This window comes from Microcebus murinus, chromosome 16, assembly GCF_040939455.1.
Source record: "Microcebus murinus isolate Inina chromosome 16, M.murinus_Inina_mat1.0, whole genome shotgun sequence".
NCBI classification, from domain to species: Eukaryota; Metazoa; Chordata; class Mammalia; order Primates; family Cheirogaleidae; genus Microcebus; species Microcebus murinus.
Window position 1 is genome coordinate 28071793 of NC_134119.1, and position 16834 is coordinate 28088626.

Here is a 16834-nt window from a genome sequence, read left to right on the forward strand (position 1 = left end):
AAACTGAGGCCTAGCTCAAAAGTGGCCTAACTCCAAGATTGAAAGCAAGCCTCTGAAAGCTCCTTCCCTCCTAATTACAGTATTTCCTATCTGTGTGGCAGCTCCAGCATGACTGTTTCAGTCAATATTTACCAGATGTCTATTGTGTACTGTTTTCTCCTCTGCCAATAACCCCAGTAATCAAAGCACATGTCAGTGAAGGGTTGGGCAGAAGAGAGAGTGAGTCTTTCTGTAGAACTCAGGAGGTCCCTTGAGCCAAGTTGTGAAGAATGGGTGCATATGTGTTCTCCAGGTATCTAGGAGCTACCTGTGGAGGAGCATTCCAGATTCTGCTGTGCAAGGGGCAGGGGTTAGCATTTACAGAGTTATAGAGGAGTGAGAGAGCTACAAGGGGCTGGGTACTGCTAGAACACACAGTGTAAAGGTGTAGGGGGAGCAGAGAGAAAGGCCAGGCAAGGAAGTGTGGGAGGGGCTACCTTCTCAGCCTACAGAAAAAAATTTCTGAACAAGTTTAAGGTAAATGTCAAGTTTAAGGTTCAAGGTCAAGGCAGGTTTAAGGCTCAAGGTCAAGTTTATATTATAGAACATGACCTTGTACTAGATCTGCCAAAAATGGACTGGCAAGAGATGAGGAGAGGCACCAGGAGAACAGGTCAAAGATGATGAGGCTTTCATGAGGGTTGCAAAAGCTAAAATGAAAGTAGAGGAGAGGAAGTGACAGAAGTAAATGTGGCTTCAAGAGAAATTTAGGAGGTAGACTCTTCAGAGCCCAGAAGAGATAGACCATGGGGAACGAAAGAGGGGGAAAAATGGTGATGATGACCAGGTCTCTGGGTGGGTTGGCCTCACTGCCTGCCCAATGTTCAGTGCCTCCTCCCTAGATGATGGAACCCTATTTAGGGGTGGTGATGTAACCTGACTAAAACATACACACACCCACCCCAATTCTGGATCCAGAGTTACAGCGGCAGTTTTAGCCTGTGAGTTGTGAGCAGCAGCTCTCTGGACTTGAGGACCTGCAAGGGCTAGAAGAGAAGTGAACATCATGCCTTTAGTGGCCTGGAGTTTTCCCAGGTGCTGTGAACAGGGATGGATGCAGAATCAAGGCTTAGCAAACACCTGCTGAAAGAAGTAAGGCAGCTAAACAGATGAGCTGGCAGTCCTGAGAACTCCACATGGTCAATCCAGACAGCAGGATGAGGGGCCATGAGAGAGCTCTACCCTGTGTCCCTCTTGGGACAAAGCCTGGCACAGCATTGAGAGCACAAATACTTGGAGCCAGGACACTCAGCTCTGTCACTGACTCACAGGTCTAAGGGCATACCTCTGTTGACCTCTTGGTACCTCAGTCTCCCCACTTATACAATGGAGATAACATCTCCTACCTCACAGAGTTGTTGTGACAACCTGACCTCTGCCTCCTTGTCCACCTTCTACCCCATCGTACCTCCTTCCCAACCATCTTTGCTGTGCTCATACTGAGGATGCACTGGACTTTTCCCTATGTAGTGGCCTCTGCCGGGAAAGCCCTTCTAAGTTTCTTCAGCCTACTTATCCTCAAGTTCAAGTCAGCCCTGGCCACCTGTATGTAGCTTCACAGGAGGTAGAGTTCATGGCTCTCTCCTGGTGGCCTCATTGCAATGCTCCCTTCAGAGCATGCCCTGCACCAACAGGATGAAGGCTGTTTATATACATCTCCACCTGGAGACCATGGTCTTCCACCTTTTGGGGGGTTCTGGGCCTACACATGCACACACATGCATACACATGTATGTGTGCTGCTGGTGAGCTGTGAAAGAAAGGGCTCTGGCAGGAGAGGTAATGAGGCTTTTATCTGGGCTCCACACAGCTCAGAGCAAAGCAGAAAAGCTGTGAGCACTGCTCCAACCAGCGCATCCCCCAACGTAGCCAGTGTGGAGCCTGACAAACCTTCCTTAATGAATACATGGCCATGGGCATGAAAGATTTATACATAAATGTTCATAACAGCTTTACTTGTAATATCAAAAAAATCAGAAAAACTAAATATCTATCAATAGATGAATGTATAAACAAATCATAGGGCCAGGCGCGGTGGCTCACGCCTGTAATCCTAGCTCTCTGGGAGGCCGAAGCAGGCGGATTGCTCGAGGTCAGGAGTTCAAAACCAGCCTGAGCAAGAGCGAGACCCCGTCTCTACTATAAATAGAAAGAAATTAATTGGCCAACTAATATATATAGAAAAAATTAGCCGGGCATGGTGGCGCATGCCTGTAGTCCCAGCTACTTGGGAGGCTGAGGCAGAAGGATTGCTTGAGCCAGGAGTTTGAGGTTGCTGTGAGCTAGGCTGACGCCATGGCACTCACTCTAGCCTAGGCAACAAAGCGAGACTCTGTCTCAAAAAAAAACAAAAAAAAACCAAATCATAGTTTATCCTTTACCCACACAATGGAATACTACTCAGCAATACAAAGCAATCAATTACTGATATATACAACATTAATCTTAAAATAATTACAGTGAGTGATAAGAAGCCAGACTAAACAAAAGTGCATACTATTATTGCACTTTTCCATTTATATAAATTTCTAGAAAATACAAAGTAATCTTTAGTGATAGAAAGCAGAGCAGTTGTTACCTGAGGACAAGAGGAGAGGAGGCTCAAGAGGGGAGAATTACAAAGGTGTAAGAAGAAACTTTGGGGATGATGGATGTGGTAATGGTTTCATGGGTATATACATATGTCAAAACTTAAAGTGTATACTTTAAATATGAGCAGCTTGTTGTATATCAACTATTAATATATTTCAATAAAGCTAGAAGAAAGAGGAGGGACAAGGTAGAGGAAAGGAAGGAGAAGGAGCAACAGCAAACAAGAGGAGTCTTAGGCAGGCACACACAACACACACGCACATGCACACATGCATACTGAGTATGAATCTGCCACATGGCCTCTAGGGCAGTCCCAAGAGTTTCAACCTGGGATTCCATCTGATAGGGACACCAGAGCTACTTGTCATTACTCAGCATATTTCCAAAGTATTTCTTGTGTGCCAGCTTGTGCTTGGCATTGGGGACTCAGAGGTAAAGAAACAGTCCTTGCCCTAGGAAATTCATTCTAGCAGCCACGGGGTATGTAGCCTTTCCCAAGTTCAACCTAAACATTTAACCACATGCCCCTAATACCCCAGACAGTTTCCCTTCACAGGATCCATTAGAGCCCTTCTTCTTGGACCCGATTTTGTTTCTAGCCTTGCCACTTCTTGGGAGAAAGCTGTCAATTAGCTCACAACTCCAGCAGAATTTTATCTGTGCTAAACAGATGTCCAAGCTGAACCCCAACTGATTTCTAATAATTGACTAATGAGATCTGAGTCAGGACTTCACAGAATCCAGAAATACAGGATAGGAAAGAATCTGAAGGCTTCAAAGCCCAACACCCTTCTGAATGAAGTTCAATTTCTCTGAATAACATTCCTGTTCTGTGGTTAGACCCAGTTAGAACACCTCCAGTGAGGAGGGAGCTCACTACCAACCGAAGATGCATTGGAGATTTGGGAAACCAGGGGAGTTATAAAGTTCTTTCTTTCTAATTATGGATGGATGTGTACTGTATTTATTAGGCACTACTGTGTACTAAACCCTGGGATAAGGGCTTTGCACATATGGGATTTATAATCCAGTTTAATTCTCATGCCAGTTTTGCTTCTGTGAGACCGGCATTGTGATTATGATGGCCATTTTTGTTAATGAAGTAAGGAAGGGTCAGTAAGTCCATGGTAGAGACTGAGATGGCAGTCTAACCATGCCCAAATCCGGTTTGTGCTCTCTGTTCCTGACTGCTCAGATCTGATGGATCTGATGCTGTCCATGGTGGGATCCTGCCCTTGTTTATCTGGATGGCTGACATCTGGGACTCCTTATAACACTATCTTCTGCCAGGCCCAACCTCTCTTGGACCCACAGCCTCCAGAGTGAGCACCCCACCCTAGGGAGGCAGGGAGGGGCTCTCCGGAAGGAAGCCACAGAACGGCACTGGTTCAAGTTGTCCTACAGCTTCAATCTGGGCCCTGGGTATCACCCAGGGAGGGTGGTCTCTGAGGGTCATGGAAAAGGAGGGTGTGAGAGCACAGAGTGCGGCATGGTGACTAAGAGTTGGGGCACTGGGAAGGAGCTGTGGGAGTTGGAAGAATGACCCCTGAAAGGTGGTGTTTGAGCTGGGCCTTGGGACAGATCTGAGTATGGGGAGACAGCAATAGTAGTAGGAAGAAAATTTCAGGCACAGAGAACAGGAAGGGTGTAAGTAATTGAGGTGGAAAGGAATGGCATGGAAGGAATACTGCTGACCTGGGGTCGAACATGTCCAAGGCTCACTCAGGGACTCTTCTGAAGTAATAGAGCATCACAAAATCCTTCTCAAGCTCTGAGGCCAGCTCACTCCAATCAGGACCAGGACTAGCAACCTTGTTTGTAAGAGCCCAGCTAAGAGTTGAGGAGAGAGGAATAGACATTCATAGGCCTAAAAGAATGGAAATAGGGAAAGGAAGAGAATGAGAAAGCAAAGGGACAACATGAGAGGCGGGGAGAATCTGTGCTCTGGTGTCATATTTGGTAGCTTAGCCACCATGTCAGAGCTGTGGGACCTTGAACAAGTTGGTTAACTTCCCTATAGTTCAGCTTCCATTTCTATAATGCTTTCCTCAACCAGGGTGACAGGGGGTTGCTATAAGGTCACATATCCCTATGCCTGGCATGTAGTGTAGCTGTTATCACTCGCTGGGATAAGAGCTGGGAGTTCAAGGGGCAGAGAAGCAGTTGAGGCCCATAGAGAGGAAGGAGACAGGAAGAGGCAGCATTTGTGGGGATGTCTGCTGTATACCTGGCCCTTTCCCACAGAAGCTCTCAGCAGATCATCCCACCTCCTCTCATGCGGGAACAATCAGTTTCTCTCTGGTAGGTGGGAAAATGGCCCAAGGGGGAACGCAATTTGTCTGAAGTCCTAGGCTAACAAGTGACAGAACTAGAACTGAGCCCAGCCTAACTCTGAAGCCAGTGCTCACTCTGAGCAGCAAGTGGTTCCCAGGATGCCCAGGGCCACTTAAGTGAATGGAGCTGTGGCTCCACCCCCTCTGGCTCTGTGCCCCAAAGTGTGAGGGAAGTGACTGCTGTCTGATGCCTTCGGCTGCCCATGACCTCTGTCTCACTGCAGAGGCGATGTTTAGCACAGCTTTCTCCGACTTGAGCTCAATGTCTAAAATCTGCTACTTCTGAAAGGGAAGTGAATGGTACAATGCAGAGAGGAGGGGGTGTGTGGGAAGTAAGACTGGGAAGTGGAGCCAGACTAGTCGCCTAACAAGGCTTTGGGAAAGACCCAGGATTTACTGAGCCTCCGTTTCTACTTTTTTTTGAGACAGGGTGCCACTCTGTTGCCCCAGCTGGAGTGCAGTGATGTGATCATATAGTAGCTCACTGTAACCTTGAACTCCTAGGCACAAGCAATCCTCCTGCCTCAGTCTCCCAAGTAGCTGGGACTACAGGTGTATGCCACCACACCCAGCTGATTTTTTTATTATTTTTTGTAGAGATGGGGTCACGCTATGTTGCTCAGGCTGGTCTCGAACTCCTGGTCTCAAGTGATCCTCCTGCCTCACCTCCCAAAGTGCTGGAATTATAGGTGTGACCCATCATGCCCAGCCTGTTTCCAGGGAGCTGCCTTTTGCTGAGGGAACCCAGACCTATGGCCCAGCCAGACTGGTGGGCTCACTACCTGAGGACTCACTTTATACAATCTTCTTCTTCTCCCTTCCCCCAGCCCTTACTCTGCCAGCTCTTTAGGTCCTGCACTATTTCCTCTTCCTTTTCCTCCTCCTCCTCCAGAAAGCCTTCCCAGATAGTTCTAATCTATAGCTACTCTTTCTCCTGGGAGTGCCAGTGGTGCCCACTGCTTGCATCACCTGTGACCAGCCCTATACTAGAATTCTAGATCCTTTGGATTGCAACTGTCAGAATTCTTCCTAGAATATCCGGACCTAGGTGAGCAGCCCAGAGATGAGGCACTAGATCTCAAAACACACTCTTTGTTACTAGACTTTTTTTATTTTAGAATATGCTCCTTTGAACTAAGCCAAAATTTGCCTCCCTTGCTGGCACTTGCAAATACTGGTCTGGGATGTGCCCCTCAGGGCATGTGGAAGCTCACAATCTCTCCTGTGAGTATACTTTGAATATCTACAGACAATGATCTTCACTCTGGAAGACCACCACTCTGTCTCTACAGTGTGGGAAGCCACATCCAGTACCCGTGGGTTGGAGTTCTGGCCCCACCACTCTGTGTCTACATAACTTTGGGCCAGTTTCTTCTTTCTTTCTTTCTTTTTTTTTTTTTTTTTTGAGACAGAGTCTCGCTTTGTTGCCCAGGCTAGAGTGAGTGCCGTGGCATCAGCCTAGCTCACAGCAACCTCAAACTCCTGGGCTCAACCTCAATCCTCCTGCCTCAGCCTCCCGAGTAGCTGGGACTACAGGCATGCGCCACATGCCCAGCTAATTTTTTCTATATATATATATATATTAGTTGGCCAATTAATTTCTTTCTAATTTTTATAGTAGAGACGGGGGTCTCGCTCTTGCTCAGGCTGGTTTCGAACTCCTGACCTCGAGCAATCCGCCCGCCTCGGCCTCCCAGAGTACTAGGATTACAGGCGTGAGCCACCACGCCCGGCCTAGTTTCTTCTTTCTAGCAGTCCCAGTTTCCTTACCTATAAAAACTCCCTACCTCACCAAGTAGCACTGTGACTCACCTGCTATAGGTGTTCAACAAATGATAGTTTTATGTTTTTGTTCATGAATCACTTATTTAGAGGCAGTATGGCTTAGAGGAAAGAACATAGCTTTGATGCCAAACAGACCAGCATCTAACTGTAAGCTCTGCTACCAGCAACTGGGTAACCTTGAACAAATTAATTCCTTTCTCTGAGTCTGTGTCCTCATCTATAAAATGAAGATAACATATGCTAAGTGGGACTGAATTGTTTTGCTGCTTCTTTTTTTCTCTGATCCATCTGTATTTTGCTGTTCTTCTGGATCTGCCAGGCTACCAATAACATAGCTACATCACCGTGTGGCAGGCACAGGCTGAGTGCTCTAGAGGAAGATTCCATTCAATTCCCACATCCACCCTCTAAAACGGGTGCTATGGTGGCTAGCGCTTAATACTGAGGAGGCATGCAGTCAAATGGCAGCTGTTATTAATATTTGTATGTGCCAGGCCCTCTGCATCATTCATATGTCTTTCCTTCAAACAGGTTATATAGCTCCCTGAGGGTAGGAACCACTTCTTGGTGTCTGCATACAGAGTAGACGCTCAGTAATACTGATTGAATGAATGGATATAAATACTTCTTTGCATTCTTTCACTGTGGCCAGAATAAAACCTTGTCACATTAGGTGCTTTTATATTTGATTAACTGGAGCCAAATAATGTAAACTGTCATCAGTGGCTTTAATCTGAATCCCAAAAAGGCCTGAAACCATGTCAGTGGGGCTCCTCTTGTTAAGTAGCAGCTCCTCTGAGGTCCTTCTCTAAGAACACTCTAGGCTTCCTCTGCAACCAGATTCCAGCTTTTCCTCTGTGGGGCCATGTGGTAGAGCTGCATATGGAGAGATGCTTGCCGTCCAGACCACATTGCAACCCAAGGAGAGGCAGCAGAACCTCGGCGGCAAGACCAACACAGCTCCCAAAGAACAGGAACTGCTCCGCCCACTGAGGAGCTGCCCGAGCTTCTCTTCATGCCTGTCTCTCAAGGGTGGCTTCTGTGCCAGGCTCCACAGGCCACCAGCCAAGTTAGCTCCTGTGGGGCTGCCAAGCAAGCTTCCAGAGACCCTGTGGTAGGGAGGCCTGGTTAGGGCCAGCTTTAAGTGGGTACAGAGGTACCTGGAGGCCTCAGGCCCTAGGGCCTCAATCCTAATAGCACTGCCAAAAAGGAAGGGGCACGATTAGGGCCTTTGAGCTGGGGGCCCAGAAGCAAAAGCTCACAAGCTGCCAAAGCAAGGCTAAAGTCTCCAGCCTTGCAAACAAGGCACTCTCCGACCTGGGCCTGCCTTTCTAGCCTTGTTTCCTCTCTGTCATCATCTGTAGTCCAGCCAACAATTTCTGAGTATTATGTGCCCAGCATCTCAAACTCTATACCAGAGGTCCCAAACTGGTGGCCTGCCACAGACACGTTTTAATATGTGCATTTTAAAATGTTGCCTAGTTGCCCACACTTTAAAAAATAGGGAATGTCACAAATATCCAGATTTCTGTCTTATACAAGATATGAAAACATTGGGCTAACATTCTTGTAGGCAAGCATGGCGAGAGCAGAATAGCAGCTGCCTCTTTCAAGCAAGCACTTTCCAATTTGCTACAAATAGCCCAATCGACCCATCTTACCTTTGTAGACAACTGCGTTTGACATCCCTTGCTTTACATGTTTTATTTTGGCATACAGACTTCCTAATGATCTTAGGAGATAACATTGTTTCCCCATTTTACAGATGAGGAAACAGAGGCTCTGAGAGAAAGTAACCTGGCTGAGATTCAAATCCCAGCAGCCTGACTTCAGAGCCAAACACAAGAACATTAGTCTGTGGCAAAATGAGCAAAATATGGACAACACAGTGAGGTTTTACTAAAGCAAAATGTATTCCATTTAAAAGAGTGCCTTTTTTTTCTGATAATATGGCTTTTGGGGATAGATGTATTAAAATGTTCTTTCTGTTACTATATGATAGTGATAGTAAACAGAACTCTAAGTGTCATTCAAATGTCCTTATCTGGAAAAACAAAAAGCTGGCCAACCTAGGGCAGATTCCCAAATGTAATGATCTTTGTGAAATCTAGCCCAGGAACCCCTGCTCTGCTACACTGCCTTCCTGTCCCAGTATGACAGCACGCTTCTGTGACTCCTCCTGGTTAAAACAAAATGAAAACACCAAAAATCAAAACACATACAACTCCATCTATCTGTATCTGCATCATTCCGTCTTTGAAGAGGTAGCTTTTGAACCGAGCCTTTCCCAAGCTCTCTCCCTCCAGCAAATCCACAGTGCATTTGTTCATGCCTCTTGTTATATTTATCTTATTCTTCCTCAAGTTACAGCTATCTGTATCCTATCCACCCTTGCACCCCCTAAGGTGGCTACAGAACAGAAGAAAGAGTTGCTGAATTGTTAGCCAGTCAGAGCTTGAAGGGCTCTCAGAGATCACCACCTCTGACTCCCATTTCGCAAGTATGGAAAAGCAAAGGACCCGACCTCAGGCCACCCAGTGAGTCAGTGGCAGAGCTGGGGAGAGCCTGAGCCTCCTGACTCCTCGGTGCTGGCTCTTTCCACTGCACCAGGCTGCTTCCCAGACACTCCCTTTTGGTTGGCTCAGAACCTCAATTTAGAGGACAGTGCTGAGCATGTGACAAACACTTCATAAATATCTGTCCATTAAGAGATGCAAAGCAGCCTGGGGAACATGGGCCTCTGCCTCTCCAAAAGCGCTCAGCTCCAGCTTTATATCGCCTGCATCAAACCTTCACTTAGTGCCAACTGTCTCTCTAATGAGAAATGGCCCCTCAGGTCCCTGGTGGCCTACATGTAGAAAGACCCCATGTGGCTCAGAAATGCAATCACCATCAGGCCAGAGTGACAAACCCAGCCCTGCTGAGCAATTTTAGGTAGATGCCTTCACCTCTCAGGTGTTAAGTGCTCCACCGGAGGGGTAGAATGCTGAGAATAGACATAAAGAAGAATTCTACAAGCCTACTGAATGTGTATAGGCACTAGATGGGCTTTCCAAGAGGAATTTCAGAGTCCTGCTTCTAGAAGCCTCTAAGGACAAGAAAGGTTCTGGTCCATCTAGAAAAAATGGGTAGTTCAATTGGAACTGTACCATAGAATTAGCTTTTATAATCCTTCAGACTCTGTGGCCATCTTCTGGGTTGATGAGGACAGGAGTCAACAGGTCTTTAGAACTGTCTGGAAATATATCAGGCTGGGTAGAACCCTAGTATTATTATTATCATCAACATCATCATCATTACAAACTCGGTGTAGAAAATAAGGACATGGCATCCTCTCTCTAAAGTCTTCCTGATCCACTCAGTAGAAAAGACCATCCCCCTCCGTCCCTGCATTACATCCATAACAGTAAGCCTCACAGCTCCTAGACATTTTTTCATACCTACGTGCTTAGGTATCTGCATCTCTCTCTGTTAGACGTGAGCTTCCTCTTTTTTTTTTTTTGAGGCAGAGTCTCACTTTGTTGCTCAGGTTAGAGTGAGTGCCATGGCATCAGCCTAGCTCACAGCAACCTCAAATTCTTGGGCTCCAGCAATCCTGTTGCCTCAGCCTCCCGAGTAGCTGGGACTACAGGCATGTGCCACCATGCCCGGCTAATTTTTTCTATATATATTAGTTGGCCAATTAATTTCTTTCTATTTATAGTAGAGATGGGGTCTCGCTCTTGCTCAGGCTGGTTTCGAACTCCTGACCTCGAGCAATCAGCCTGCCTCGGCCTCCCAGAGTGCTAGGATTACAGGCGTGAGCCACCGCGCCCGGCCTAGAGGTGAGCTTCTTGAAACTAGGGATCATCTCTTACTCTTAACTGTATGCCCAGGGCCTAGCTAATAAACCATAACAAATGCTGATCAATGTTTAGCAAGACAAGGAATTCTCTCTACCCCTGATACTGGAACAAGGCTGCGTTTTGGCTTTTTTTTTTTTTTTTTTTTTTGAGACAGAGTCTCACTTTTGTTGCCCTGGCTAGAGTGAGTGCCGTGGCGTCAGCCTAGCTCACAGCAACCTCAAACTCCTGGGCTCAAGTGATCCTCCTGCCTCAGCCTCCCGAGTAGCTGGGACTACAGGCATGCACCACCACGCCCGGCTAATTTTTTGTATATATATATTTTTAGTTGGTCAATTAATTTCTTTCTATTTTTTTAGTAGAGACGGGGTCTCGCTCAGGATGGTTTCGAACTCCCAACCTCGAGCAATCCGCCCGCCTCGGCCTCCCAGAGTGCTAGGATTACAGGCGTGAGCCACCACGCCCGGCCCCGTTTTGGCTTTTTATGGCCAGTAGTTGCATCCAGTCTATCTGAGAGATGGGAACACCAACTCTCAGAGGGAAACTGGTTCACCCAAGGTTACCAAGTCAATGAGAGGGCTCAGACTAAAAGCAACCTTTTGACTCCCTGTCCAGTGCACTTCCAGCTAAATATGCTTCAGGTTCTACAACATATTAGCTGTACAGGCCTGGGCAAGACCCTCTGCCTCTCTGTCTTGGTTTTCTCACTTGTAAAAAATGGGTAAAATTACATAAGCACTCAAAAAGTATGTCTGTCATGAATGTCATTCAGGCCCAGCCATTCCCCTTGGTAAAAGGGCACCTAACACCCATCAGCAAAGCAGATTTCATGGTGAAAGGAAAACTCTCCTTTTCCTGTCCTGACTCACACACTCTTCCATCAAGTCCCCTGCAGAAATCACTTCGGGGAAATGCCTGATCTCCCACCATGACATTTTCACAGCTTTCCCTTCTCCAAACCCCTACTCACGCCTGCAAGTGCATGTGTGACTCACAGCAACAGCAAGGTGCTATGGGGAGGCAGCAAGACCATTGGAAGAGCATGCTCTTTGACTCAGACAGACCTGGTGTCAGGTTACAGTTCTGCCACTTTTAGCTGTGCAGTCAGGGGCAAGTCATTTAATCTCCCTAAGCCTCAGTTTCCTCATCTTTCACATAGGTGTAATTTGTTATGAGGATTATCTGAGATAGTTGATGGTCTGGTACTTCACAAACGATATTAAGAGTAATAACAGTTGTCCCATTTTAATTTAACAAAATCCACTCGACAGGATATCAGAACCAGAAGGGGCCCTACGATTCACCTAGTCCAGTCCCTTCATTATATAGATGGGACACAGGCTTTGAGGGGAAGCTTAATTGACCCAAGTTCACACAATGAGGGGCTGGACAGGACCTGGGTCTCCTGACTTTCTATGGCATGTCCATCTTGGCTCCCTTCATTCTTCTTATCTGCTCTCCTCCCTCAAACACAGAAGATGGCTCTCTTCCCAATCCTCTTCTCTTCACAGTCATCTTACACCAGTCAGCACCATTTGGATCCCTTTTTGCCAACATCACCACCCTCCCTGGCACATCTGGCCTCTTTGGGTCTAGTTAGGAGCCCTAAAGGAACAGGCAAAACATCTGCTAGCCACTAGCAATAGCAATAATAAGTTTTAGTAATAGCAATAGCAATGTCCCACACTTACCTATATAATCACCACATGCCCACAATTTCTCCATAACCTAGATAGTTGAGGGGCATAATTTCCTCAAACTTATTTAATTCAACACTTACTGAGCACTTACTTTGTGCCCAGTCATGGGCCAGAGGCTGGAGACACAGAGAGGAAAGATGGGGCCTCTGCAGAAGGAGCTCACAGTCTAACGGGAATTTAGAGCAGGGGTAACATGACAACTTCTTTTGGCCCAACTGGTGCAGCAACAAAATGCCCCACCTCATCCTATAGGGAACCTCTATTATCATGCTGTCATAAGTCAAGGTATCTGTGGAATAAATTGGAGCAAGAAGGATTGAGTGCTAGGCTGAAAATGACAGCAGGAAGGAAGATAAAGAATAGTAAGTATGGGCACCAAAAACTTGATGGCCTAATCTCAGGGACATTCTAGAGTGAGATTCCAGGGAGGCCAAGAGAACAGCAGTGGGATTCATCTGGAAGCCTTGGTGCCTGCCCCACTGCCAGCACACAAAATTCTGATGTTCTCTTCCCTCAGAGACTCCACCCTTGGATGCTAGGATTTTCCAAGACCAATGCTGGGCTATAAATGCCTCCTTGGGACCATCATTTGCTAGAATGATGTCACAGTCCTTGCAATGGAAATGTTTGTACCTCCTGATTGCTGCCTAGGCCCTCAGCCTGGTGGCCCAACACACTCCAGCATTCATTATCCCCTGGCAGGGACATTATTGCAGGGATGTGGAAGACAATGTCAGAAACTGGGGAGAAAAAGACAACTACAAGTAGCCACCCCCTCCTGTCTTCTCCCAGTCTATCTCCCAAGTCCCAAGTCCCCGAGAACCTTCTATGTGCCAGGCACAGACACCATTTTAGGTGCTTCCATATACAATTCATATAATCCTCACAACAGCCCTCTAAGGTAAGAGCCCTCTTCCTAGATTTGCAGATGAGGAAACTGAAGATTAGGGAAGGGAAGTAATTGATAGAGCAGGGATGTCAACATAGGTCTGTTTGACACCTCCAAGGCACACAAGGTCAATGCTTCACTTGTGAGGTCCAGAGTTGAAAGAGATCAACTGAGGAAACCCCAATTATTTCATGAACATAATTTTTAATTTAAATTAGTAAAGGAGTCCCCCTGACGTGTAAGAGCTGCTTGAGTGGTATACTAAAATTGTACAGATCATTTAATCCAACTCCTGCATTTAACAGATGAGCAGACAGACACCTACGCCTAAGGAATTTTAAGATGGCTACTTGTGGCCAACTAGCAAGTTAAAGGCCTAGAACTCCAATCTCTAGCACTTTCCTTACACCACTCTGCCTGCAGAGATCACCTTTTTCTGGGAAGCTCCTCCAGCCCACCCCACATCACCAGATGGGCAGAAAAGGCAGAGGAAACAGGTAGCATGTGACCAGCCTCTCCAGTCTGCAGGGTTGAGGAAGGGAATATAGGGCTTCCCAGGCTAGTAGGTGTTGCAAACAGCCTAGCTCTCTGCTGGGGAATGGAAGGAGAAAGCTTCATATCCCATGGAAGCTCCAGGGAAACCGAGGCTCAGATCTACCACTCTAGAGCACATGGGCATTTTTTTCGGGTCTACTGGAGGGCCCTGACGCTTTTCACAGGGAAAAATAGGAAGGGAGCAGTCACTGGCACTTGACCTTGGGGTGGCTGTGGGGTTCCAACCTTCTCCCACCCCCAGATACCCCTTGCTCCAAGAAGGAAAAAAAGAGAAGCTTAAATGTTTGCCAAATGCCAGAAGAGGAAGACAAATAGGAATGGGGGGTCCCCTAAAACCCTTCCAATCGCCCACCTTGGACGTCTTCCCAGTTGCAATCAGCATCCTCTAATTAGTAAATTTCACTGTGGGAGGGGAGCGCTTAGAAGGATGTAAGGGAATGAAGGGAGGGTAAGAATGAGTCACGATTAACCCCTCTTTGGCCGGTGCCCTCTGAGGGATTCTACCGCAGCGAGCGGTTGCAAGCTGCCCCCACCCGCCTCAGTGGGGCGCAGGGCCCCCTCCCGGCTCCGCCGCGGCCTCCTCACCTGAGTCCACTCGCCCTCCGCAGCCCCGCCGGCTCGCGCCACTCCGGCCCGGCTTGGCGCAGCGCCTCTGCAGTCGCTGCTGCAGCCGCCTGGCCCTGATCAGCAACCTGCGGCGGTGGGAAGAAGAGACAGACAGGGGCGGGTGAACGCGGGCGGGGGACACTGCTACAGCTGAGCCCGCGGTCCCAGACAGCTGGGCCTCAGCAGCCAGAAAGCTTGGAGGGCAGGCTGCCTGCTGGGCTCTCCGTCCGCTCCTCCTCGCGGCCCGCGTCCTCCCCACCCCCCTGGCCCTGGGCACTCTGGGCTGAGGCGGGTGCAGCTGGGCGGTGGGCCGGGAGGTCCCCGGCGTCCTTGTCATCACCTGCCGAGGCTTCCATGGCTTCAGCTGCCCTATTGGGGCCGCCGAATTGCTCTCCGGAGCTGGGTGCTAGCTAGGTGCTCGCAGAGCTGGGACTGCCTGGAGGGAGGGGAGAAGAGGGTGAGGTGGATGGAAGGGACGAGCCAGTCGGCGACTCGCCGGCAGCTGCGTAAGAGGCCCGTCTTCACTTTCCTTCTTAAAGAGATAGTCTCTTGCTACCGAGGGCCTGGGAGCAAAGACACTAGTAGGCTGGGTGTGGGGGCCTCTCCCACCTACACTCCAGCCAGTACATAGAGCTGGCTGATGGGGCATGGTGGAAAAACGCATTGGTCCCACTGACAGGCTGTGTGACCCCGTGCAAGTCCTTTCACCTCTCTGGGCCTCAGCTTTCTCATCTGTAACATGGGATGATGACTCCTTGTCACACAGTTGGCTTGCGTTATACAGTAATTTTATCTGAATTCCTTTAGCAACATTCTTCACTCTTCAAACCAAGTCTGAGTACCAGGGTTATTTAATGTGAACACTTGGACTACTAAGAAAAATGATAGCAGGAATCTTAAATATCTGAGAACAAAAACATTTTCTTTTTTAGCATTAAAATAGTGACTCACTGGAAAGATGGAAAGATAAGCAATCACAACATGGGGACTTTTCCCTTTGTTTTCCATCTGATATCACAGGGAAAGCAAGGGGACTAAAAAGAAAACAGACAGAAAACTGGATTTTGGGCCTACCCCTTCCACTTCTAGCTATGTAACTTAAAAGAGAAAACTCACTCTCTGGGCCCAGTTTTTGTTGTTTGTTTTTGTTTTTGAGACAGGCTTTCACTCTGTTGCCTGGGCTAGAGTGCAGTGGCATCATAACAGCTCACTGCAACCTCAAACTCCTGGGCTCAAGCAATCCTCCTGCCTCAGCCTCCCAAGTAGCTAGGACTACAGTTGCACACCAACACACCCAGCTAATTTTTCTATTTTTTGTAAAGGCTGGTCTTGAACTCCTGGCTTCTAGTGATCCTCCCACCTCAGCCTCCCAAAGTGCTGAGACTGCAGGAGGTATGAGCCACCATATCCAGCCTGGGTCTGGCTTCTTATCTGCTCCATAAGTAGGAAGTGGGTGGAGTGGGAATGGGTTCCTTCTTTCTGAACCAGCCCTAACTATCTGATCAATCTTCTGCTCAAAACCATCAATGGTTTTCCATCACCCTCTGCTGTCTGCCCTCATCTCACACCTCACTTCTCTGCCTTCATCTTGCATAGCTTTCCCCCTCACTCACATCCCTCCCATCAAATTGTCCTTCTTGATGAGGACTGTGCTGCTGGGCCTTTGCATTTATTTGCTGTCCTCTTTACCTAGTACACTCCAAATATCCATGATTCACTCCTGCACTTCCTCCAGTTCTCTGCTCAAATATCACTGTCTCAGGAAGGTCTTCCTTGACCACCCTACATAAAATAGTACCCCCCCACTCCCTTTTGCCCTAGTTTTCCTGTATTTAATTACCAGCTGACATATGGTATGTATATTTACTATTTGTTTCTCATTTATCACCCACTAGGAATGCATACTTCATGAAGGAAGGAACTTTGTTTTTCCCCTTTCTCCTGTTCTGTTCCCAGTGCCCAGAACAGGACATAACACATACTAGGTACTCAATAAATATTGACTGAGTGAACGAGAGAGAAAGCACACATTGTGCCAGGCCCCAGTCTTCTCTAAGAACATTCAGCCAGATGCCATTCTGGAAGTCCTTATGCCTTAAGGCTCTTAAGGCTCTTAAGACCTAAGTCTCTGCCTACTCTTCCCAAGGCTGAACTTGGTACCTTCTACTCTCTATGCTAAGCTGACTTTTCCAAGAGATTTATAAAGTGACTTCACTGACTTGTATCATGACTCTGCAGTACTGGCTTGGTGAGAAATAGTTAATATTTATAATGTACATGAAGAAATACTTATTTTAAATTTACTGTTCCTTTTCAACAGTGAAATCTTTTTCTGTAGCTCTGATTTGCAGAAAATCCATCACTTCTGGCAACAAATATTTATAAATTTGGGGGAGGAGCATTGGTTATATGTTCCCCTCTATTCAATTAAATTGAATTATTTTATTAGATGGCCATGTTTATATTATGCTTTGTGGAAGGAAAGCATAATAG

General features: G+C 47.3%; 1 protein-coding gene across 8 annotated transcripts in view; it reads right to left on the bottom strand.

The window, feature by feature from the left end:
• SNPH (syntaphilin) overlaps nt 1-14812 on the bottom strand; it is a 40257-nt gene extending 25445 nt beyond the window's left edge. For 4 of the 8 annotated variants that reach the window (XM_012754898.2, XM_012754890.3, XM_012754897.3 and 1 more), the window contains exons 1-3: nt 14682-14812; nt 14321-14427; nt 4327-4498 (exon numbers count right to left, since the gene is read on the bottom strand). Coding sequence is in view for 2 of the 8 variants with exons in the window: in XM_076011001.1 (XP_075867116.1) it covers nt 14321-14678 (358 nt within the window). In the remaining 6 variants the exon portion in view is untranslated. Of the gene's footprint in view, nt 1-4326; nt 10411-14320 lie in introns of those variants that run through there. The other 4 variants (XM_076011001.1, XM_076011000.1, XM_012754894.3 and 1 more) reach the window with 3 other exon arrangements.
• Between the last annotated feature and the right edge of the window lie 2022 nt (nt 14813-16834).